General features: G+C 51.6%; 1 protein-coding gene across 3 annotated transcripts in view; it reads left to right on the plus strand.

The window, feature by feature from the left end:
• LOC144946474 (uncharacterized) overlaps window positions 1–25,039 on the plus strand; it is a 365,431-nt gene that overhangs the window by 37,308 nt on the left and 303,084 nt on the right. For all 3 annotated transcript variants that reach the window (XM_078875372.1, XM_078875375.1, XM_078875373.1), the window contains exon 3: window positions 547–800. In XM_078875372.1, the coding sequence (XP_078731498.1) occupies window positions 547–800 (254 nt within the window). The remainder of the gene's footprint in view (window positions 1–546; window positions 801–25,039) is intronic.

Here is a 25,039-nt window from a genome sequence, read left to right on the forward strand (position 1 = left end):
TATACTGCTTTAAGTTGTATGTATTGTATGTTGAACTTCTTCTGCACCGTACGTAGCTAACCCTGCTAATCGGAGACGTGGGGGAAGGACAACGAACGAAACACAAAAGGAGTTCTCAAAAACATTTAAAGTGCATAACTCCCAGTGACTTCCGAATATCGAAAGGATGAGTCTTCCAAACGGCCGCGGAAGCGCATCTGAAAGCGCATCTTTACGATAGTCATTGTGACCCCATGTTACGGACATTGATGGATGGACGGACGAACAAAGGTAATGCATTGACGGTTTTCAAGCAGAGTTGTAAATCGTCACAAATTAATGTTGAGAGGCAGCGCGAATTCCCTCGTGAGGCGATCCGTGTGAAATGAGTGCTACGTTGCCCCCCGCACCTCCGACTAGCTCAGTTGGCTACGTACGTTGTGCGAAAGAAATTAGACGTGCGCACAAACGTATACACGTACGCACGCGGCCCCGACCGCGCACCGCGCGCGCGCCTTTAATCTGCCGCGAGTCTCACTGCGCCTTCTGCTGCGTGCCCGGCTGCAGGCGAGACGATCGCTCCGCTCCACGGAGCCCACGCGGCCCATGGCGCCGTTTGCCACGACATGGTTCCCGACCCCGCCGAGGTCACCGGCTCGGCAGGCAGCGACGACGGCGGCGGTGACGGCGACGACGGCAACGCCGGTGACGCGGACGACCCGGTGGATCGGAGCGACGCCGCTCCGGCAGGAGACGGGGAAGAGCCGATAGGGAGGAGGGAGACGGACGGGAGTGGCCCTTCCGTGGACAGGAACAGTCCGGTAAGGCTGCTGTACGGCTGGATTCAATGATTTCCCCCCCTCTCCCTCCCAGGAGGGGGCGATCTTTGTTGCGCGTAATTCCGGTTGAAGCAATTGGCAGGTAGTTTGTCGGCATTGAGATGTGTCGGCCACGCTTTTTCTTTTCGCCGTGGGACCGATAAACCGGAGAAGGCGGAGGAAACCCATGCAAGACAGCCTGAGGGCGTACAAACTGCACACAGAATGGGCGACCCCGAGTCATGAATCGAAGCCAGGGCCTCCTGACTGCGAGGTTCTCAAGTGTTCACACCGCGCTGCTTGCAGCCAAACGTCGAGAGTGACGCCAAACAACGAGTGGTACAACAAGCAAACGCGTCGGGAGAGTGCGGCAGTTTTTTTGTGAGCTAGTTATCGTTCTTTGCGTTGTTTTTTTTTCTATTTTACTCAAGAGGCACGAGTGTGTTACGGATGCGCTGCCAACCCGCCGAACAGAAAGTGCATGCGGCCATTCGTGCCGGAGAATGTGCCACGTAGGTGGATGTCACAGAGCTACCTCTGGGTCCACACGGTAGAGGGCAGCACTTTCTCACCCGCTCGGCACGTGAGAGTAATTGTTCGTGACAGGTCGATTCCGCCCGGGTAAGGTGGAATCGACCTCGGGCGAGGAGGTTCAGGACCGGTGTTAAACGATTCGCTTGTGACTTATTGATCGTGAGCGCTAATCATAGCGCAGATCCCTAACCGCTATGCTCCCATTCCCCACTGCTACGGCCTGTACTCTGCAGTGAATAACTTACGGTTCAAATGTAAATTGTTAATAAATGCAACTTGAAAGTTAGCATAATACCGGTGTGCCTATTATTTTCTGGCAATGCATTCCATTCATCTTCATGCCTTTAAGGTAACATTACACGAGAGTAAATTTAATAATGAGCAAGCGTATCAGATTTATTTATTTTTTTCGGAGGTGGACCAGGCAGCGCTTACCAAACACATTTGTTTCAATCATTTATTGAGCACATGTTGCCCGGGGCTGAGAAGGCGCACGGAAAACGGTGTGACGGAGTAACGACCTTGGGGAATTTCTTTGTCTCGACTACAATTTTTGTTTGCAAAGTGGCCCGCCGAAGACAAACCGCTGAGCCCGCAGTTTGTCGCCGCCCGCAGAGTAATTAAACGCGGGGGGTCACGACTAATTAACTTACACGTGGCCCCGCTCAAGGCCCGCTAAGTGCCACTGCTCGATACTATCAATCGGCTGCCCCACAGCCTTCCCCAATCCCAGTTCAACCGTCTCCTGCGCGACATTTTCATTTCGTTTCTCTTTGCTATTGTCCACCCCCTATGCCTCCCCCTTTATACAAACTAAGAAGACGGTCCCTCCCTCCCCTCCCCCACCCCGCCCCCCTCCCGCCCCCCTCCCTCCCGCCTCCCGCCCCCCTCCCGCCCCCCTCCCGCCCCCCTCTCTCCCGCCTCCCGCCCCCCTCCCGCCCCCCTTCCGCCCCCCTCCCGCCCCCCTCCCGCCCCCCTCCCTGGACAGCCTTAACAGACTGTTAGCGAGCACCTATGAAGGCCAGAACGGTACACGAGGGGGTGGGCGGGCCACCACCACGCCCGACCGCCTTTGTCTCCTCAGTAGCGATGTTTACACACCACACCAGGTACTCATTTAAGGCTGAGTCGACCCAGAGGAGGCCCAGTACCGGTTCGGATAATCGTCACCGGTGTTGGCCATGAGCGGGAATCGAACCCGGGTCGCCGGGTTTGTAACGCAGCGCGCTGACCGCTACACTACCGCTCCCCACCTACACTACCCCATACACAGCTACACTACCGCCCCCCCCCCATACACCACCACCACCACTACCTCCCATCAACCTCCATCACCACCACCACATTCCACCTTCCCTTGTAATTCATTGCCCTCCATCCATGCTATTCGCAATGACCTCAATTCCTCACCCTTCAGGGAGCAAGGAGGGGTTTGATGTTCAGCAGATGAGGTGCAGGGCCTGGCCTCCCGGGTGTTGTGGGGGTGCGTCTGTGAAGTCTTCCCGTGGGTGGCGCGTGGGGGAGGGGGGGGCTGCTCTTGGGGTGGACAAGTTCAGGTAATAATAAGGGCTCCACCTACATTGGACCGCGCGCTGTTTGGGAGTCATTGGGGTCACGGGGGGCCCCACGCCACGGGCACGAGGGCTCGTCACGTTGTCCTCGCCTCCTGCTGATGTAGATGCCGGAGCAGCAGCTACAATTTGGCATTCAGATGGTTAAGTCGGATAACCGCGTCAGGAGCCAGCGGAGTTGTGTATCATCATCGCCGTGATGTGTCTCCTTCGCATTGCGTCCGTTACACGTTGTACGGACTCTGTTTGACCACAGTCGCACCACTACTACTGGAGAGTTTTTAATCTTTCATTTGTTCATCATCTGCCACCGTTTCTGCAGTGGATGCGGTTTAGGGTGGACCGTGAGCGTCACTGCAGTCGAGTGAGTGCTTGTGTATACGTGGGGAGTGGTGGTGTAGCAGTTAGCTCCGCACTACAAATCTGGCCGCACGGGTTCAATTCCCGCTCACGGCCAACAGCAGTGACGATTATCTAAATGAGTCCCGGGCCTCCCCTAGGTCGACTCGGCCTCAAATGAGTACCTCGTGCGGTGTGTAGACATCGCCACTGGGGAGACAAAGGCGGCCGGGCGTGGTGCTGGCCACCCACTCCCTCGTGTGCCGTTCCGGCCTTCATAGGTGCTCACTAACAGCACTTGCCCATACAGTCTGTTAAGGCTATGCGAGGGATCTTTGCCTTTGTCTATATATACCATGATTTGGCCAGGTTTTCTAAAATTGCAAGCAGAGCCATCGTTCTCACAGAGAACCTGTGTGATAAGAATTCAGTATTAACCGGCGACCTCTACAAACAAGAATTAAGGATGTGCGAGAAGAGCCAGTGGTGATCTTAAAGCCCGGCGTTCGTGGAAATTACACTCAATGTGGGTGATGCAGGTAGCCCAGTGGTTCGGAGGTAACGCTCCGTTTGTGAAACTCCCAAAGCAACTGACCTGCGAGGTGGCCGGGAGATGGCAGTATGGCAAGTGGGTTTCTGGAACCCATCTGTGCGGAGTCTGTGAGTCTTGTACCCCTAACGAGCGTCTTGGAGTTTTTCTCCCCAAGTCCCCCCCCCCTCCCAGTTTCTTCCCAAATGCAAAAACACACGTGCAAAGGATTTTTTGCTAAAACGCCCTAATCATGCAGAATTCTTGCCGAAAGGGGAACTTGAGATTTTTAGCGAGGCCTCTCTGAATAAACGAACTACTTGCGGTGGTGAACAGGGGCATGGTGAACCGGGGGATAGTGCATGCTGCGCTGTGAATCTGGCACCGTGAGGTCTATTCCCAGCCACAGTTAACATCAGGTCCTCGGACTGGTCCTGGGCTCCCTCCTTAACCCGGCCGCACTGACCTGCATCAAGCAACGCGGGACTGGGGGAGCGCCTTCATCCAGCAGCGGATAGGCAATGCAGAGTAACTTTCGTTTTAATTTCACGACGTTTGCTGAGAAGTATTTTTGTTTCATAATACGTTTCTTTTGGGCCAGATTGCGTCGGTATACATTGTCAGATCCCCAGTCACTCACCCGCTCGCACACCCCCGCGGTGGCGCGGCTCGGATGTGCCAGTGGAAACATGGGTGGCGCACTCACCACTGACGGCCGCCTGGTTTTGCACCTCGGTGCGAAAGAATTTCAACGTACGTCCGGAGAAACTTCGCGATGCTGAAAAAAAAATTGCGGTTTAATTTATTATTCATAACCGGCCCTGCGTGTTTCGCCACCACCACTCTGAGCACTTAGCCGGCGCTGGATGTATTGACCGTGGCCCGCCGGAGCTGCGTACGGCGGCATGGAGTCTGGACGCTCAAGTGGGCTCCCGAGGCTTAAACCATCAACTCCGGGGAGCGAACGCACGGCCGGCGACTGCCAATGGAGCCAAGTTACGGGCACGGCGCACGAAACCTTGGTGGCTAGGAGATGTTAACTACCTCGCCTGGTGTAGGGGAGGTCGTGGGTTTGATCCCGACCCTGACGCCTGCTGTCTATTTGGAGTTTGCGGTGTCTCTGTCCCCGTGGTCGCGTGGAGTTTTCTCCGAGTCCTCCGTTATTCCCTCCACATTTAGAAATACGCGTTTAGAGTATTTGGCTGTTATAACATTTCCATGTGATAAGCCACTTCGTTGAGCTATGGTGTGTGGCCAGGTCGCTTCTGAAAAAGAGCTGTATGGCTCAGTGGGCCTTGCCCGGTAAAATAAAACAAGTTGCGTTTTAGTTTAGTGATGTCCTGGTGCAAGGAATGAAATGGGGGTCCTTCTGTCCGATTTCTCTGCCTTTTTGGCCCAGCGCCTGGGCCCCTTCTTTCTGTCCTTTGGGCACTGAAGGCTGTAGAGCTGAAGATGGATTGGTTTGTGGTGAGTTAGAGTTCAGCGATTGCTGATCACAGTTTTTAGGTTTGAGTGATGTTTTTTTTAACTGATAGGGTTGAATGGCTTGTATGAATGGGTCTTCACGGCTCTGTTGGATTGAGGTGGTTGGGCAGCTTTGAGGTCACAGCACTGAGATTCTCTATTGGAGACCAGATTTCAGCCTTCCGTATTCAAACCAGGTTTATGGTTTCAGCCAGAGTCACGAATAACTGCGGCAAATACATCTAAAAACTGTATTTGCACTTAATTGGGCCAAATCCCAGCTGTGAGTATTAAGACATCTCAGTTTCACTGCCACGGCTACTTGAAGGGCTTTTCAAGTCTGTGAATGTGTCTTGTGCATATTTTTGCAAATGCATTCTTTGTCTAAAGACGCATCGCCGATAGTGTACCGGGAATACAATTCTGGGAAAATAACGGACCCGTTATAAAAAGGCGTGCCGCGTAGTGTGCACATGAGAGCACGTTTTAGCGAAAACGCGTTGTGTGAACACGCGTTCAACGAGGACTTACCCTACAGTAATTGTTGTGCGCGAAGTGTTACCACCGTAGCTGGCAATTTTTGAAACAAATTCTTTAACCAATGCACTATCGCCCCCTGGTGGACACACTGTGCAATTTCACATTGTTCCTTTAATAATTATCCGTAATAGAGTTTGTATTATTATTCAAATGTATAAAGGGCCCTTAAATAATTAATCGTTTTTGTTTCAGAGCTTAGCAGTGAGGGCCCCCGTTGCCGCCCTGGTTGACGCTCCGGGGTGTATTATAGCCGTAAGATCCGCGCCGTGTCTGCCTCACCGCGGGGACGTTAAAGATCCAACGACATCGTTAAAAAAAAAAGAGCCGGCCACGTGAGTTGCGGAGTCGTCGTGCTAATTTTACCAATTTTTTTACCGTATCCGCGTCGAGTATTTGCTCGTTATTCGCGAGGGATACGTTCCGGGAGTGGCTTGTGAATAGAACATTCCGCGGATAATATTGGCCTATGAAATCTTTAATTTTAAATTAATTACCTCAAATAAAAACATAAACAAGCTGTTAAATACATGCAGATGATCATAACACAAAAATAATAAAATTGGTTAATAAGTATTAGAAGATTATATATTAACCTACCTTTATCTCGTCACTTTATCTCTCTCTCAATGCAGTCGTGTAGAGTTCCAGACGTTATTCGCAGATAACAAGTTCGTGAATTGCGAGGGAATACCGTACAGCATTAGCTACTTTGGTCAAACCACTTTTGGCAACGTTGCCCCCTTGCTAGCAGACTACATTCGTCTGTGAAACGTTGCGGCCTTCGTGATTGCCTTGTGCCGTAAGAAAAGCGCGGCTATCAAATGTACCGAACGTTGGCTTTTTTTCGGTTCCAACACGCAGGGGCTTTGCTGCAATGATCAATTCAGATTACCTGACCGCACCGTTATTTTATTCGTGCCTTCAATCAATCGGCCAGTCAATCGTGAGCCCAACCAACTTGCTGACCCGCCTCTGTGAAAAAATAACTTTCATAGCTCATCAGATTTTTCCAGGAATACAGAGACTCCTCTACTTACGAACAAGTTAGGTTCCAGAGGTCTGTTCGTAAGTCGATTACAAACACGTTGTACGGCATGTACACTCAACACGGGGAATGGCTTTAAAAGTTGTATAATCTCTCGTAGATGTAGATGCCACCGGTTCTTCACGTTCTGCAGATGTAGATGCCACCGGTTCTTAAAGTTCTGCAGCTTTAGATGCCACCAGTTCTTCACGTTCTGCAGATGTAGATGCCACTGGTTCTTCATGTTCTGCAGATGTAGATGCCACCGGTTCTTCAAGTTCTGCAGATTTAGATGCCACTGGTTCTTCACGTTCTGCAGATGTAGATGCCACTGGTTCTTCACATTCTGCAGATGTAGATGCCACCGGTTCTTCTCGTTCTGCAGATGTAGATGCCACCGATTCTTCAAGTTCTGCAGATTTAGATGCCACCGGATCTTAACGTTCTACAGATGTAGATGCCAACGGTTCTTCACGTTCTGTAGATGTAGATTCCACTGGTTTTTTACGTTCTGCAGATGTAGATGCCACTGGTTCTTCATGTTCTGCAGATGTAGATGCCACTGGTTCTTCACGTTCTGCAGATATAGATTCCATCGGTTATTCACGTTCTGCAGATGTAGATGCCACTGGTTCTTCACGTTCTGCAGATGTAGATGCCACTGGTTCTTCACGTTCTGCGGATGTAGATGCCACTGGTTCTTCATGTTCTGCAGATGTAGATGCCACTGGTTCTTCACGTTCTGCAGATGTAGATGCCACTGGTTCTTCTCGTTCTGCAGATGTAGATGCCACCGATTCTTCAAGTTCTGCAGATTTAGATGCCACCGGATCTTAACGTTCTACAGATGTAGATGCCGACGGTTCTTCACGTTCTGTAGATGTAGATGCCACTGGTTTTTTACGTTCTGCAGATGTAGATGCCACTGGTTCTTCATGTTCTGCAGATGTAGATGCCACTGGTTCTTCACGTTCTGCAGATGTAGATACCACCGGTTCTTCACGTTCTGCAGATGGAGATGCCACTGGTTCCTCACGTTCTGCAGATATAGATTCCACCGGTTATTCACGTTCTGCAGATGTAGATGCCACTGGTTCTTCACGTTCTGCAGATGTAGATGCCACTGGTTCTTCACGTTCTGCGGATGTAGATGCCACTGGTTCTTCATGTTCTGCAGATGTAGATGCCACTGGTTCTTCACGTTCTGTAGATGTAGATGCCACTGGTTCTTCACGTTCTGCGGATGTAGATGCCACTGGTTCTTCATGTTCTGCAGTTGTAGATGCCACTGGTTCTTCACGTTCTGCAGATGTAGATGCCACTGGTTCTTCACGTTCCGCAGATGTAGATGCCAACGGTTCTTTACGTTCCACAGATGTAGATGCCACTGGTTCTTCACGTTCTGCAGATGTTAATGCCACTGGTTCTTCACGTTCTGCAGATGTAGATGCCAACAGTTCTTCACGTTCTGTAGATAAAGATGCCACTGGTTCTTCACGTTCTGCAGATGTAGATGCCACTGGTTTTTTACGTTCTGCAGATGTAGATGCCACTAGTTCTTCACGTTCTGCGGATGTAGATGCCACTGGTTCTTCATGTTCTGCAGATGTAGATGCCACTGGTTCTTCACGTTCTGCAGATGTAGATGCCACTGGTTCTTCACGTTCTGCGGATGTAGATGCCACTGGTTCTTCATGTTCTGCAGATGTAGATGCCACTGGTTCTTCACGTTCTGCAGATGTAGATGCCACTGGTTCTTCACGTTCCGCAGATGTAGATGCCAACGATTCTTTACGTTCCACAGATGTAGATGCCACTGGTTCCTCACGTTCTGCAGATGTAGATGCCACTAGTTCTTCACGTTCTGCAGATGCAGATGCCACCACCACCATCTATTGCGCGGCGGTTGAACCTACGAAGCTCGGTCTGAACAGGCGACTGGGCATAGGGGCAGGGTTGTTCGTATTTCTCAAAGTTCGTAAGTCGAATGTTCGTAAGTGGAGGAGTCCGGTGTAAATACAGATTGTGATGCGGTTCTGCACCAGCAGATGGCAGGCTAAGTGCACGCACCCGACAGTAAAACCGACCGCGTCATGGCAGCAGCCTGATTACCATCGGAGCCTTCACCCCCCCCCTCCACCGTTTCTCAAATTAACATTTTGCGCTCGTTAATTTATCGTTTGACACCGTGATCTTGGAAAGGTTTAAACTGCTAATGGTTTTGTTTTTTCCCCGCACACGCTGTTTCGCCTGGCTGCGCTGCTAATGCAGCAACAGCTGTAATGCGAGCGGTGTCACAAAGTTTCACTCGTCTCCTTCCATTGCTCGGTTCCCTTTTGTTTATTTCATTAAACATTCACAGCTTTTGTATTCATTAAGAGATCTACGCCGTGAGCTGACATCACCTTAAAAAAAAAACACCAAGCACCGTACTGATAATTATCCACCGTGCAAAATGCATTATTAAACAACAACAACTTGACATCAAAGATGTGCCCATAGGCTTCTTCGGTCCATTGTGTGCGTGGGGCGGGGGTTTCAGTGTGCTCAGCACAACCATCAAGATGAAAATCCTCCCCGTTTAGCATCGCCAAGGGGTGGCCCGAGCCACGACTCACGGGCACCGTGCCCGGAGCAGCTCAAGTGCGGCTCGATAAGAGGGCCCCCGCCGATGTTTAACTCCTCCACGTGTCTTCTTGGTTCTTTCGGTAAAGTCACGTAGAAGGGAAATAATAAAATAATAAAAATAAAACATAATAAAATAATTCTCACGACGTTTCGGCCACAACGCAAGCAGCCGCCCTCAGGTTAAGACCAGGTCTGTCGGGGAGACAGTGACTTTACCGAAAGAACCAAGAAGATGAATCCCTGCAGTCACGAAAGCTTTAAATCGAAATCCTCCACATGTCTTCGATTGATCCCGGAGAAATCGTCGAGAGCGGCGGGAGAAGAGCGCCGGCCACTCGCCTCTGGCAGTAGGTGGTGGTGGGTGGGGGGGCTGGTGTTTGGGCGCTCCCGCGGATTTTTTAATCCGAAAAACTTCACGGCCAATCGGCGCGAGCGACCTGGGCCGTGTGACTCCCCCCCCTCGCCCCCCCTTATTGACCGACTCCACGTGGCTCTTGTTGTGATCCTTTTGTGCCATGCGAGCATCTTGGTACGCGGCTCGGAGCGTCCAAGAAGTTTGGGTCCACCCCACCCCCTGTCACGTGGGCTGTCGGGGAGAGTGCTGTGGGTGGTAAAAGACGAAGATTCCCCCCCCCACCCCCCAGTAGCCTTCGCAGACTTTTGGGGCAAGTGCTGTTAGCGAGCACCAATTGAGACCAGCGTGCCACACGAATGGGTGGAGGGCAAACCGTTGTTCGGTGCCGAAGGTCACCACATCAGGTGCTAAGTGTCGGCTTGCTTCATCCAAGGGGAAGTCCGGACAACGGTTAGAAACCAACACCGACATCTTCATGGCCTGGGAAATCGAACCGATGTTTGTCGGGGTTGTGTTCGAGTGCAAAGATGACGAGCTTGCCAGTGCCGGATTAAGCTAGTGCAGGGCCTGTAGCATATGTTATAAAGGGGCCCTAAATAAAATAAAAACACGTAAATATTAAAACACATTTTTTTACTTGCATAGTAGAGTAATTGTATTTTTTCATTTGCTATACAGCTTGATAATACAACAAATCGCTAACCTTAAACACCCAGTCGTTCGTAAAAGTCGAAGGCGGTATAGTACTATAGTAATAGAGCAAGTGCGGAATTGCTGAACCGGAATTGATAGCTTGAAAGCATTTAGCGTGGGCCCTTGAAAGTGCGGGGCCCGCAGCTGCTACACGTGTAGTAGCTGCTACACGTGTAGTAGCTGCTACACGTGTAGTAGCTGCTACACGTGGTGTAGCTGCTACACGTGGTGTAGCTGCTACACGTGGTGTAGCTGCTACACGTGGTGTAGCTGCTACACGTGGTGCAGCTGCTACACGTGGTGCAGCTGCTACACGTGGTGCAGCTGCTACACGTGGTGCAGCTGCTACACGTGGTGCAGCTGCTACACGTGGTGCAGCTGCTACACGTGGTGCAGCTGCTACACGTGGTGCAGCTGCTACACGTGGTGCAGCTGCTACACGTGGTGCAGCTGCTACACGTGGTGCAGCTGCTACACGTGGTGCAGCTGCTACACGTGGTGCAGCTGCTACACGTGGTGCAGCTGCTACACGTGGTGCAGCTGCTACACGTGGTGCAGCTGCTACACGTGGTGCAGCTGCTACACGTGGTGCAGCTGCTACACGTGGTGCAGCTGCTACACGTGGTGCAGCTGCTACACGTGGTGCAGCTGCTACACGTGGTGCAGCTGCTACACGTGGTGCAGCTGCTACACGTGGTGCAGCTGCTACACGTGGTGCAGCTGCTACACGTGGTGCAGCTGCTACACGTGGTGCAGCTGCTACACGTGGTGCAGCTGCTACACGTGGTGCAGCTGCTACACGTGGTGCAGCTGCTACACGTGGTGCAGCTGCTACACGTGGTGCAGCTGCTACACGTGGTGCAGCTGCTGTTGCTACGAGGATAATGCGGCACTGGAGCTCGCCACCACCATGACAAAGGTAGCCTTCCCCTGTGAAGCCATGCGGGCTGTTGTGGCAGGCAAATGCTGCACGCGGCCTGGCCACCAGTACTGATGTTTTCACACCATGTCAGTTATTCATTTCAGGTTGGACCGACTTAAGACCCGTGACTGCACTCGCTCCTGGTGTTTGCTGCGGCTGGGAATTAAAGTCTGTGTGCGGATTTCCGTGGTAAACGACCGCACCACTGCTCCGCTGTACAATTTCTGTTATGGCCCTGGAACAGACTGTTGGGGCAAGTGCTGTTAGTGAGCACCTATGAAGGCCGGACCGGTACACGAGGGGGTGGGTGGCCAGCACCACGCCCGGCCCCCTTTGTCTCCCCAGTGGCGATGTTCTCCCACCGCACCAAGTACTCATTTGAGGCTGAGTCGACCTCAGGAAGGCTCAGGACCGGCTCCGATATTCGATTGTTGGTCATGAGCGGGAATCGAACTCGGGTGGCCAGGTTCGTAGCGAGGCGCGTTAACCACGACACTACTGCTCTACACACACACACACACTCTCTACACACACACACTTTCGCACGCTCGCACGCTCGCATGCCGCACGTGCACAATATGCCGTTGATGCTCCGTCGTGGGAAGCCATGGTGTGGAATACTAAGAGTGGCTGTCGGAGAGACTTGGCAGATGTGTTATTTGTGGCGCGGTTGGTACGCCCGCCGCTGAGGGCGCAGCGGTACACTCGTCGGTACACTCGTCAGTACGTACGCCGGTACACGCGTTGTTGGTACACGCATTTGCAAATGAGCGTTAGTTGCCAGTGCGACCCGAGAGCCATCGGGGGGGGGTCTTCCGCTGCTCCGTGCCCGTTGGGAAAAATTGGCAGTGAATTCCAAAATTAGAAAGTTTAATTCTTCACCTGCTGAAATGTGCCAGCACCCAACGGTCCTGCTTTTTAAAGAATATTCTATTGGACTGCCCGGGCGAAATTTTGTTAGCAACTGTCTTCTTTGGCCGCAATCACGGCCAGTGCTCTCTCCGTTTGGCCTCCCCAATCGTGCACTTGTCACAACTCCGTGCCAAGCGCCACTTTTATCCTCGCCATTATTGGCATTCGTATACCCAGGGGAACCTTCCCTGGGTCTCAACAATCGTTCCAGGAGGGGGTCCTGCATGATGATGTTAGGCCAGTGCCTTTGTAAATGAGACCAGTGTATCTGGAGACAACCTGTCATGCACGTGTTTGTGTGGGGAGATGTAGTGTGGGGGGGGGGGGATAGCACATACTCTTAGGTTTTTTTTCGGTAAAGTCACGTAGGTAAAAAATAAAATTAATAGAAACAAAATAAAATAATAAATCACGACGTTTCGGAGGCAACGCATGTCTCCGTCATCAGGTGGGACCGTCACAGCTAGATTTACTGTATCAAGTGACTTCTTGTCTCGTTGTCTGTTAAAAACTCTAACAGATAGGTGGAATTCCTCCCCGTAGAGGGAATTAATTCTAGATTTGAAGCTTTCGTGACTGCAAGGATTCATACTCTTAGGTTGTTTCGGTAAAGTCACGTAGGTAAGAAATATAATTAATAGAAACAAAATAAAATAATAAATCACGACGTTATAGCACACTGTGCTACGAACCCGGCCACCAGTGACGAATATCTGCACCGGTTCTGCGCTTCCCCTAGGTCGACTCAGCCTCAAATGAGTATTCGGTGCGATGTTTAAACATCGACACTTGGGAGACAAAGGTGACCGGGAGTGGTGCTGGCTAACCCACCCACTCCCTCGTGTGCCGGGCCAGCTTTCATAGGGTCACTCGCCACTGATGTTCGCGTTCAACTGGGATTAACGCCGAGTCTGCCCGATTCTTAGCGCAGTATGCTGACAACTATACAGCCACTCACCGCCCCCCACCCCTGCTGTCGTGGACTGTCGAAACCTCTAGCGTGTGAGGGTATGAGACTCAAAGCTGCACACAGCCTCAATGCAGTGAATGGACCAAATCTATCTGTGGACCACACCCATTGCTATACTGCCATCTTGTGAAACCTCACTTCCACGGAAGCCATACACCCACAATACCTGTTTCAAACTCAACTAAACTTTTTTTATTTTACCAGGTAAGGCCCACCGAACTATTCAGCTCTTTTTGAGAAGCGGCCTGGCCACAAATGACAGCTCAACTTGGCGGCTCATCACATGGAAATGTTTCGCAGCCAAACACTCTAAACGCGTGGAGAGAGACACGCAAACTCCAAATATACAGCAGGCGTCAGGGTCGGGATCGAACCCACGATCTCCCGTATACCAGGCGAGGTAGTTAACATCTCCTGGCCACCGCGACGTCCGCTGGCGGCTGTGTTATATTTTCAGCGGCCGTCTCGTTCCATGCCTCCGTGCGGACGAACACCCCGTGCCCGTTTGTGAATCCACTGCTGGGCCACGCACGCGGGTCACGGTGGGCTACGTGACCATACTTCACCGCACTGGTCAGCGCACGCTGGCGGTGCTCGGGGGGAGGGGAGTCCACAACTAACACCGCATTGCCTGCACTGCCCTCTACCGTCTACAATGCCCAATAACACCGGTGTGTTGTACGCTTGTTGCGCGTCCCATGCAAGCACTATCCAGGCTCAATCCTGCTTAGCTTCTGAGGTCTGACAGGATGGGGCACCCTCCAGGTGATTTGGTCGCTGGCGATTCCTGATGTATTGGGTTTCCCTCCGGCGGGAAGTCGGTGGTCAGACATCGGATCGGCGGAGGTCGCGGTAATCCGGCAGACGAACCGCCCATCCCGTTGCGTGGAGTCTTCGCGATTGAGCTCTGCCGCTCACCGGTGTAACAGCTACGCCACAGAGCCGAGCCAATCGGCGCCAAGAACCGGCAAAGCACCAGCATGAACAGCAGCAGCCGGCAACGCTGTACAATGCAGCGGGAGAACGCCAGCTGCTCGATTCAGCTCCCGAAGAAGCTCCCAGCACGCGGAGCGAAACGTCGGACATCGTGCCGAACAGCACGCGGCACGGACCCCGCAAACACGTGGCGGTTGCGGGAGAGCTGTGCCGCCGATTAGGTGCTGACCTATTCAGCTGCCATTGGGACCTTGCTGGGGGGGGGGGGGCGGTGTGGATCGCCTTCGAGCCGTTCCTGTCCGTGCAGAATGCTAACGCGCGCCCGCAATTGCGCCAAGGCTGCTTGCGGAGGGCTAATTGTTATTAATGGGAAGGCAACAAGCAATAGCAGAGAGTCGGGCCTGCAACAAGCCTTTTCTCCCAGTATTAATGAACGGGCTGCATGATTACCAATTAATCATTTAGTAATCTATCGCGAAAAGGTATAATTAAATACTCGGATTTCGCCCCACCCCCCCCCACCCCGTGCTCCCCCCCCCCCCCACCAGCTCCCCCTCCCCACTCCTAATTTACCACGTGGACCCCGTCCGTCGACGTTGCGGCGTGGGTTTTTACTTTTGCGCTCGCGCGTGATGCAGCGGCAAGTCGCGAGCGCGTGGGTACGTGTGTCGGCGCCCCTGGAAATGCGACGCGCGAGACAAAAGTCGCCCACCCACCCCCGTGGTCGCACGGCTGTGACGGACGCACTCTACGGGGTTGAGAGCGCCAAAGAGGAGGTGTGTGTGTGTGTGTGTGCGATCGCGGGCGCTGGGGGATGCACGTGCCTGCGTCTGGCCTGGATCGTAGTCTAAACTGTCTTTTACAAAATATATGTTTACCAGGTAAGGCCCCCACTGAGCTACATAGTTCTTATTGAGAAGCGACCTGGCCACAAATGATAGCCCAACGAAAGTGGCTTATCGCGTACAGCAGCCAAATACTCTAAACGGGTGGTGATTCTAAATGTGGAGGTAGAAAGCAGAGGACGCGGAGAAAAATCAATGTGACCACGGGGAGAATATGCAAACTACAAATACACAGGTGCCAGGGTTGGGATCAAACCCACGAGCTCCTGCATACCGGGCGAGGTAGTTAACATTTCGTCACGTAAACTAACGTGCCAATTATTACTACTTCAGCACACCGGTGTGTTGGAGAGTAAACTGATGTTTATAATTTGAGTACGACGTTTCGCTGGGGATTACAACCAGCTTCACCAGGCGATCTAACCCCCAAAAAAACGTTATTCCTTTAATTATATCCACAAAGTAGATGTACATTGAACGCTGCCAATGTGCATCATCTGGTTGATTTAAATGTGAAGGGGAAAAACCGGAGGACCCGGAGAAACAATCCACTAAACCCCGGGCGAGAGAGACACCGCAAACTCCAAATATACAGCAGGCTTCAGGGTCGGGATCGAATCCGCGACCTCCTGCATGCCAGGTGAGGGAGTTGACATTTCGCCACCGCGGCGCAGTGCGGTGAGCTCGTGGCCGTGCAAAGGTGGCAGCAGATGGAGTGGGCGGTCGGAGAGGGTCCGCATAAAATCGATAATCCTTTAGCGGGAGTGAGGGGCAGCGCTGATGCCCTTAGGAATCCGAGAGCCGTCTGTACTCCGGGAGAAAGTGTCTCGGCTTATGCGTTTTTTTTTCCCTCTGTTTATTTATTTCATTGATATTTACCGACAGAAAATGCAGAAAGGCGCGGAACCGGAGACCCGCGCGACGTTTAGGCACTCGGCACAAAGCAAGCATGAGGCCCAGAGTTTCCAGTATTGCTGTGGTCTGGGAAACAACGGGGAATCAAAACAGCAACAACAACAACGGGCAGGGGGAGGGAACGGGATGAACATGTCACAATATTTATTTCGACCGGAGGAATAGGATGAGCTCATGAAAGCTCTTTGTAACAGATGTCCAGTAAGGGGCGGGTCACAAAGCTACCAAAGCAAAACGATACAAAAGCAACGATAGGAGTGCAAAGTAGAGGCAAGGTAAAGAAATCCCTGAGATGGCTGGCAGATGCACGGAGAAGGGAAGCTGGACAAGAGGAGACCAGATCTTCCCCCCTAGGCCAAGCAGGTTGGCAACCAAAATAATTGTAAAAAAAAAAACACTATTTCGAGAGCCGCACAAAGCATGTGAACACACGAAATGATCCTTCAATAAACGACGTCACGAAGCGGTCCTTAAAGAGCCGCACGCGGCTCGGGAGTGGCGGGTTGGCGACCACTGCCGGTAGACCCAATGGTGAAGCCTGCGACAGAGGCCCAAGGGAGTTGGTCGGTGGGTCCTCCCCCCCCCCCCCGTGTGTCAGCTGTCTGCATGAAGGTGGAACTTCTTTTGCGCCGTGAGCTATAAAGCTAATTGGAGGTGCGGGGAAAGGACAACAAATTAAACGCACAAAGCAGTTTTTTTGAAATGAGTTGTCAATCTAGATTGAAACATGCACAGATCCAGTGGCTTCCTAATATCGGAAGGAAGAGCGTTCCGGACGGCCACAGGAGCGCATCTGAAAGCCACGCGCGATGCAGCGACCGTCTTTGTTCGATGGCTAGACAAAAGCCGCTGTTGCGAGCACGACGAGAGAAATTCGCGAGATCAGCGAGGTATCGTGGTTCATTTTTGGCAAGCGCTTTGTTGTGTGCAGCGAGTTTGGAAGTTGGGTTGCCCACGGCTCATTGCCTAAAGCATCGCGACGAGCGCTGGCGCGATATCCGTGCTCACGACGGCGTGATGCGGTGACGAGGATTATTGCGATGTCGGCTTTGATCGCGTTTTGCGTTTTTTTTATCCCGTCTCTTTCTTCGCCCTCGCTCTTCCCCTCGCTGTTCTTCTCGCGTCAACGAAGGGAAATTGAGAGTTCTTCACTTTCAGTTCGCCCTTCGCGTAAGCCGCATTACAAATCTGAGATTGCTTTGCAAAGCGCGCTTTGCTGTCCGTTACGCAAGGAGCAATTAGAAATTCCACTCGCCGGAAAAATGATGACGTGCAATTGTCATTCTGATAATTGCTTCAGAAAACTTTTTTTGGCAAAGCACTGATGGCATTTTTTATTTTAGATATATATTTACAACTTTAATTATTTAAGAAAAGTAAAATGAGCAACGACAATCTGTTTTAAAATTATGATTAAATTAATCTAAGTGGTTTTCTTCTAAAAAGAGCATTGAGGCATCGGCGCTCATCTGTTGACAGCCCTTACAGAGCCAGTGGTAGAAATTCCACATTCCTATGGCGGGGGCGAGCCTATCCCAAGGACAAGCGCTGTTCTCCACGAAGTGTCACCTCGTTTTAATGACCCCGTGGAGACGGTGGGGCCGAGTCAGCCCTCTCCCAACTACCCAACCACGATGGGAGCTCTCGACCTTCCGATTGGGAGCCGCTCGCTCTACCGCCGGTGGCTCGGCGGGCGAGAGCGAGCGGCGTGAGGCGCGCTCTGATGTTGGCTTGTGACTGCAAGGGGCCCGCAGAGCGTCAGTTGTGGCCACTTGGTTGTGGTGCGCGGCGGTTGCAGCCGCGCGAAGAGCCCGGCTCCTCTTTAAAAAAAAATAGAGATGAGAGGGATTCGCGTGCGTCTTATTTGCGGGATCACTGGAGCGCTAATGCTACACAATAGCTGCGATCACGGCGTTTAATTTCCTCGCTTTTTGTTTTTGTTCTCATCTCTACAGAGGCCTCTCCGCCGGCTGGAGAACAAAGCTTTGGGCGCACGAGGTTGGGTGAGGGGAGGGGGGGAAAAAAAACTCGTCGCGTGCTTGGGCCGCCCTTGGTGTAGCCTCGATAAAAAAAATTCAACTCGGGCGAATGCCTCTTCTCTCTGTATTACTGTCGTTATAATAATTTGCAACGTTGTAGCCGTGGCTACACCACGGGAAGGGGAGTAGAGTTCGAGGATGTAAAGTAAGTGATAAAGAGAGAAAAAAAATGGCAGTGGCAAGAGAGACGATTGGGAAACAAGAGAAAGCGGATGCATCTTCTTGGTTCTTTCGGTAAAGTCACGTAGAAAGGAAATAATAAAATTATAAAAATAAAACATAATAAAATAATTCTCACGACGTTTCGGCCACAACGCAAGCAGCCGTCCTTAGGTCACCTGAGGACGGCTGCTTGCAGGTCACCTGAGGACGGCTGCTTGCGTTGTGGTCGAAACGTCGTGAGAATTATTTTATTATGTCACCTGAGGACGGCTGCTTGCGTTGTGGCCGAAACGTCGTGAGAATTATTTTATTATGTTTTATTTTTATAATTTTTATTATTTTATTATTTCCCTTCTATGTGACTTTACCGAAAGAACCAAGAAGATGAATCCCTGCAGTCACGAAAGCTTTAAATCGAAAAAGGAAGCGGATGGTAAAGGAATGGAGAAACAGGAGCAAGGGGCCAGGAGAGATGAGGAGGATGTGGAGGAAGAGGAGGAAGAGGCTGCATGAGTGCCTTGACGCTGCTGCTGTATGGTGAAGCGGAGTCTGTTCTCACAGTGGGCGGTGCCTGAGAGAGGGGGAGGGGCCGTTTGGCACATAGAGATTGGTATTCAACAAAAATAAATAATTATACGAATTATTTCATTTTACATGAATTATAATTGCAATAATGTCATGATAGTAAAGTCCTTTATTTACTCTGAAAATCCCACCCGGAGTCTCAAGACTCTTTCCAGGAGGGTCCTCCCACCTGCGTTTAGTTGGCACCGAAGTTCCCGGAGGCGACTCGTGCGTACGAGGGGGTCAATGCTCCAAGCTCTGCTCGGTCTGCTTGCCGCAAGACCTCCTTCTCTCGTTCACCTCGCAGGCTAAGCCTGGCGACCAGGCCAAACTCTCGCATTGCTTCGCTGAGATCTGACCGAGACCGGGCACATTCGGTGCGCTGTGGCCCCCCCCACCTCCCCCCCCCCCCCCCGGGTTCACCACTTCACGGAGACATACGCCGCGCGCACAGCCCGCTTGTGAATCCGCTTGCTGATTTTAGACGTTCCACGCGTTGTGCCACCGCAGGCTGGGTTTGGGGACGCTGCCGTGTTGTTGCAATGGTCAACACACTGAACTCGCAATAGAGAGGTCGGCTCTCACCACCGCTCCCCCCCCACCCCACCACTCACCCCTCCTCAAGTGGAGGCCCTTATTCCAGCAGTAGCGTGAGCAAAGCAAATCGCAGGGGGCCATACCGCAACCTCTTACCTCTCTCTCTGTATGGCAAGGTGCATTTCGCCTTATCTTTTTTTTGCCTTTCCTTTGCTTGCCCAATCGAAATTCCATACTCTGCGCTGAAATCGGTTGATGCGTACGGACCGGACCCTCCGCGGGAAGCTCTCCAAGATCTCCTCGGCGGGTGATGTGATGCGATGATGATGTCGTGTTCTGTCCTGTCGTGTTGTCCGCGGGGCTCGTCAAAGCCATCTCCTTAACTCCCAATCCGATCGTAGATCCTCCCAGATGCTGCGAGGTCCATGGGATTTAGTTGACAAACGTCGAGTGTCTGCGCCTTCCATTGAGTGGGCCAGAGTAAAAAAAAGATAAACCACGAGTGGTGTGTGGCCGCGCGCCGTGGTACGGCAACGGTAGTGCAGCGGTTCGCGCGTGCCGCGCTACAAACCGGGCCACCCAAGTTCGATTCCCGCTCACGGCCACCAACATCAGTGACAATTATCTGAACCGGTGCTGAGCTTCCCCGCAGGTAGACTAAACTTCACGAGTACCTGGTACGGTGTCTTAACACCACCACTGGCAGTCCTGGCCGGCCGCCCATCCCATCGTGTGCCGTGCCGGCCTTCATCGGTGCTTACTAACAGCACCTCTGGCTGTTGCCTAATGAGGCCGGTTGTAATTACCGGCGAAACGTCGTACTTGCATTGTAAATGTTGTTTACTCTCCAACACAGCGATGTGCGGAACTAGTAACGAATTTGCGTGTTTTGTTCATGTGACAAACCTTACTAATTGGCTGTATCTGGTGGTGGCGGGTTTAGCAACTCATATTTATGCATGCGAACCAAAATATTGGTCTAAAAAGCCTAGGTGTTAAACTAATAGCACCTGCTCCAACAGTCTGTTAAGGCTATACGTGGGATCTTTGTATTTGGTTGTGGCGGTTTACGATTTTTCTTTTTAATATTTTGAATGGGTTTATTTTTTACTTCCCTGTTAATCAAATCACCGGGAATACCAAATCATAGTAAAGGATACTTGCATGTTTATATTGCGCCCAAAAAATAACAACGTCTCACAGCGCAGTTGTTTGGCCTGGGGGATCCCCGCAAACGGCAAGCCAGAAGGGGGTCATTTTGATCTTGGCTGTCCCAATCAATCAATTTACGAACAATATATCAAGTTTGCCAAATTTGGACCACAATGCCAGCGCGTGTGGCCTAACGTGGTGAGCATCACGTCACGGGTTCTCGTTAATGTCCACTACAAAGCACGGTGACGAGATGTTGACTACCTTGCCTGTTATGCAGGAGGTTGTCGGTTCGATCCCGAGCCTGACGTGTCCCTCTCCCCGTGTTCGCGTTTGGAGTGGTTGGCTGCTATAAAGTTTCACGTGATGAGCCACTTTGTTGAGCAATTGTCTGTTGCCAGGTCGCTTCTTGAAAAGAGCTGTACAGTAGCTCTGTGGGCCTTACCGAGTAACACAAAAACAGTTTCGTTTTTTCGTTTCAGTTCACAGCAGATAGTGAGTAGCAGCTACTAATGATACATTTGCAGTATTAACCAGGGCGGCCGTTGGGCTCGAACCGCGAACCTTTCTGCAACAGGCGGCAAACATATCACCGCTGCCATGCTCCCCATCTCGTCGGTTCTCGGAACCCCAGTGAGGTTCTGCTCGGGTTGTACAGTGGGAAATATGTACGTTGAACTTCTTTCGCACCATACGTGGCCAACCGTGCAAAATCGGAAGTGCGGGGAAAAGACAACAACACTAAACGCAAAAAGCAGTTCTAAAGATTTGAGTTTTCAATATGGATGTAAAAGTGCATAGCTCCAGTGGCTTCCTAATATCGGAAAAAAGAGCGTTCCGGACGGACGCAGAAGCACATCTGAAAGCGCGCGATGCGGTGACCACTGTGTTTGTTCGATGGCCAGCCAAAAGCCGCTGCGAGAGAAAAAAAAAAGTAAAAGTGACTAGACTGGAGCGTACATCATCATCATCATCAGCGAACACACACAATGCACGATTGAACCTGGGTTCCCATCGGTGGGAGTCAGGGATTTAAACCTGGGTAGCAGGTTTATTACTCTGACAAGGGGCATAGTGGTAAGTCTCTAACCACCCCACCATTCCCAATTTTAATCACTGTTGGCAACATTCTCAGATAGTGCTCTTTGTTTTTGTTATATGTACGGCTTCAGAGCAAACAAAAAAGATCACCCCGTGTAGCTTTTCCCCTGTGTCTCAGGAAAATGAATCATGGCTTTCATAAGAAAATGACACCAAGCCTTGTAAACATCGTGTAACCAGACCGGTGGTCGGGACTGGCTGTTTGCCCATCATGTGACCCTCCCCGGAGCCTCTGACGGTGGCAGCACCAGGCATAGGGATACCGGGCAAAGGTTTACGGCCCCAAGCAGATCAAGTGGTCCCAGATTAATGTAAAACTAGTAATAATACGGAAGAACCAAATATCAGCTCAAATTCAAATCCGAATAAACGTAACAAGTCAATTCACATTTAATGTTTTTTTTTATTGATTTGCTGTCATCTCTATCTTGGCCACATCTCCCGTCTCTCGTTTCACGAGCTTTCCGTCTCGCCTCTCTCTCCATATCTTGCACCTCTGTATCTTGTCTATATATCTCTCTGGAGGGAGTGGGGGGGGTGTGGACCAAAAATTACTTCTGCTTAGCAACACTAATGTGCCAGCACTGCCACCACTTGGCTACAGACTGTCGTCTTCATTTCATTTGCGGACTGGAAGCCATGCCAAATAACAGAGACACCCATAACTTGGCACCCAAACTAATAATAACAATACGTATCTACCTCTTGTGCAACTGAACCGGCTGCCAAACCATTCCGCGATGAGTGGAACTGCAACATGGTTCCGTACTGATGTGCGTGTGTGTATGTTCAACTTCTTTCGCCACCGTACAAAGCCAACCGCGTTCATCGGAGGCGTGGGATGCATTGGTGGCAGCTGGCAAGATGCGCAACCGTGCCATCAGTGGAAGCAGTGGCAGCAGTGCAAGCAGCAGCCCATGTTTCTCAACAAACGCTTCACGTGATGCTTGTGTGTGCGCACCGCTCCGTGCGTGACTGTCTTTGCGTGGTTTGATAGTGAGCCTGATGTCATACCAGCAAAGTTTGGCTCGCAGATGTTCCCCGTGCACACTTGTAACACACTCGGAGCAAACAAAAACTAAGCATCGACCGTGTAGCCTGTACAGGCTTGTGGGGACTGTTAACGCCGGCTGATGTGGCCAGCACCACGCCCGGCCGCCTTTGTCTCCCCAGTGCGGATGTTTACCAACTGCATCGAGTACGCTCATTTATGGTTGAGTAAAGATATGGGAGAACCAGGACTGGTTCTGGTATCGCTCGCTGCTGATGTTGCAGTGGATGGGAACTGATCTTCGGTTGAAGGATTTTTGAAGCACAGCTTTCTGACAATCATCACCGACTTTGGCCGCGAGCGGGAATCGAACTCGGGTCGCCGGGTTTGTGGGGCGGCGCACTAACTAGGACACTGCTGTTCCCCTAACCCGAACACATACACACAGAACAAAGACAAAGATCTCCTGTATAGCCTTAACAGACTGTTGGGGCAGGTGCTGTTAGCGAGCACCTATGAAGGCCAGAACAGCACACGAGGGGGTGGGTGGCCAACACCTCGCCCGGCCGCCTTTGTCTCCCCAGTGGTGATATTTACACACCACACCAGGTCCTAATTTGAGGCTGGGTCAACCTCGGGGAGGCCCAGGACCAGTTTATATAATCGTCACTGGCGTTGGCCGTGGGCGGGAATCGAACTCGGGTTGCCAGCTTCGGTGCGAGCTAACCGCTACACTATCGCTCCCCCCACACGCACACGTACGCAGGCACATACATACACACGCACCAACACGGCAAGCAATTGTACACACATCCCTGTTCTCCCCTTGGAGGCTCGCATGCACACAGGAGGTTTCATCGCTGCACAGTTTCATAAATTCGCAACCAGACTGATAAAGCTTTACAGCGCTGGTCTTCACCGATAATTGCCCCCCCCCCTTCCCCCCATAGCTTTATTAAACCTCTGATGCCAAAATAACTTTTGACCATTTTGTTATATTTTACAAAAATGGTGGGGGGGGGGGGGGAGTTGTGGAGTTAGAAACAAATAAAAAACAAACCGTTCAGTAATTGGTTTTGTTCCTCCCAAATACGAGCGGCAGAGAGTTTTAAGCTGCGCAAATGTCCACACAATCTGGCCGGCTGGCTCCAGCAAGTTGAGCCAGCATTTCACAGTTTGAAGGTTTGCAATTTTGAAGTCTGGTTGGCGGGTGGTGGGGGGGGGGGGAGGGGATTTGCCCAGCCCCATCATCCCTACGCGGTCGATAAAATGAGTAGCCACTTTGCGGGGACGTCAACAGTGGTAGCTCTATGGAATGGACTCGCCATAGAAATTCCCACCGCTGGCTCAGGGCTGAAAACGGGAGATTAGCACCAATGATGCCTCGATGCTCGCGGGAGCCGCGACTGGGGTTGTGTGTTTTCCAAAGCTTAACGAGTGAGCGAGCGAGCGGCGGCGGCGGCAATGATGTAATTACGATTTTGATTTATACAGCGTCCTAACGCGGCCGCGTCTGTGGTCGCTCAACGTCGTGCCACGCCTCTCAGGTGTCCCCGTCGCGTTTATTGTCCGTGAGATTGCGCTGAGCCAGCTTTTAAGGCCCATTATCGTTTGATTTGCCACCCATCGCTGCAGCGGCAGTCCCAACGGAACTCCTGAGCTTTTACCAAACACCCGGTCGAGAAATTATGCTTTTTCAGCATCGAGCTTGTAAACAAAAATTTTGGCTTAAAATTTTATAATGATTTTTTGGAATCTCGATTTGTCGCAGTTGCGCTATCGGCATTGTCACGGGACGTAGAGAATCCATGAGGAAACCTCACGGAGTGGTGCGGCGCGTGCCACGCGGACCCGCGAATGGCTGCGGAAGATTTTTTTTTCCTCCCCCGTGAGATTTATTTCCTGAAGAACTCGGCCCGACTATCCCACACACAGCTTGAGGGGGAGGGGGGGGGCGGGGGGTTCGTGTCCTGGCACTCGCAGCTACGGCGTTGTTTGTTGCGTGACGGTCAATCCCATATTCATCGTTGTGTCAGCTGGAATTTGGCCACATGAAGTGAATAATTAACTTCAATGTGATGGGCGGGGGGTTTGTTGTTGTTGTGCGGTCATTATCGATCGAGCTGAGACCATCAGCTCCGCTACCTTTAAAAACTCGGTTTCAACCCCCTCCAGGGCGTCTCCTCCAGTGGGCATTGATTTTCATGATCATTTATTCGGGTATTAAGGTACGCCCACCCCTTCCCTTCACCCCCCCGGCCCCCCTTTTATTTTTTCCTTCCCCTCCCCCAACCTTCCCCCGAGAGCAAGGATGGGCAACCAAAATAACAAGAGACATTTTTTTCGAATTCGGTACCAAACTCAATATTTCAAGAGCCGCAACGCACGTGAACAAGTACACACACAAAGACATACATATACACATACAACAACAACCGCCATTAGCCACTCAATGGCGGTGACGTCACCACGGCGCTTTTGCCAGGCTATGTGCACGTTGAGGCCACGTGAAGTGTCGA

This window comes from Lampetra fluviatilis, chromosome 41 (assembly GCF_964198595.1).
Source record: "Lampetra fluviatilis chromosome 41, kcLamFluv1.1, whole genome shotgun sequence".
Taxonomy (NCBI): Eukaryota; Metazoa; Chordata; class Hyperoartia; order Petromyzontiformes; family Petromyzontidae; genus Lampetra; species Lampetra fluviatilis.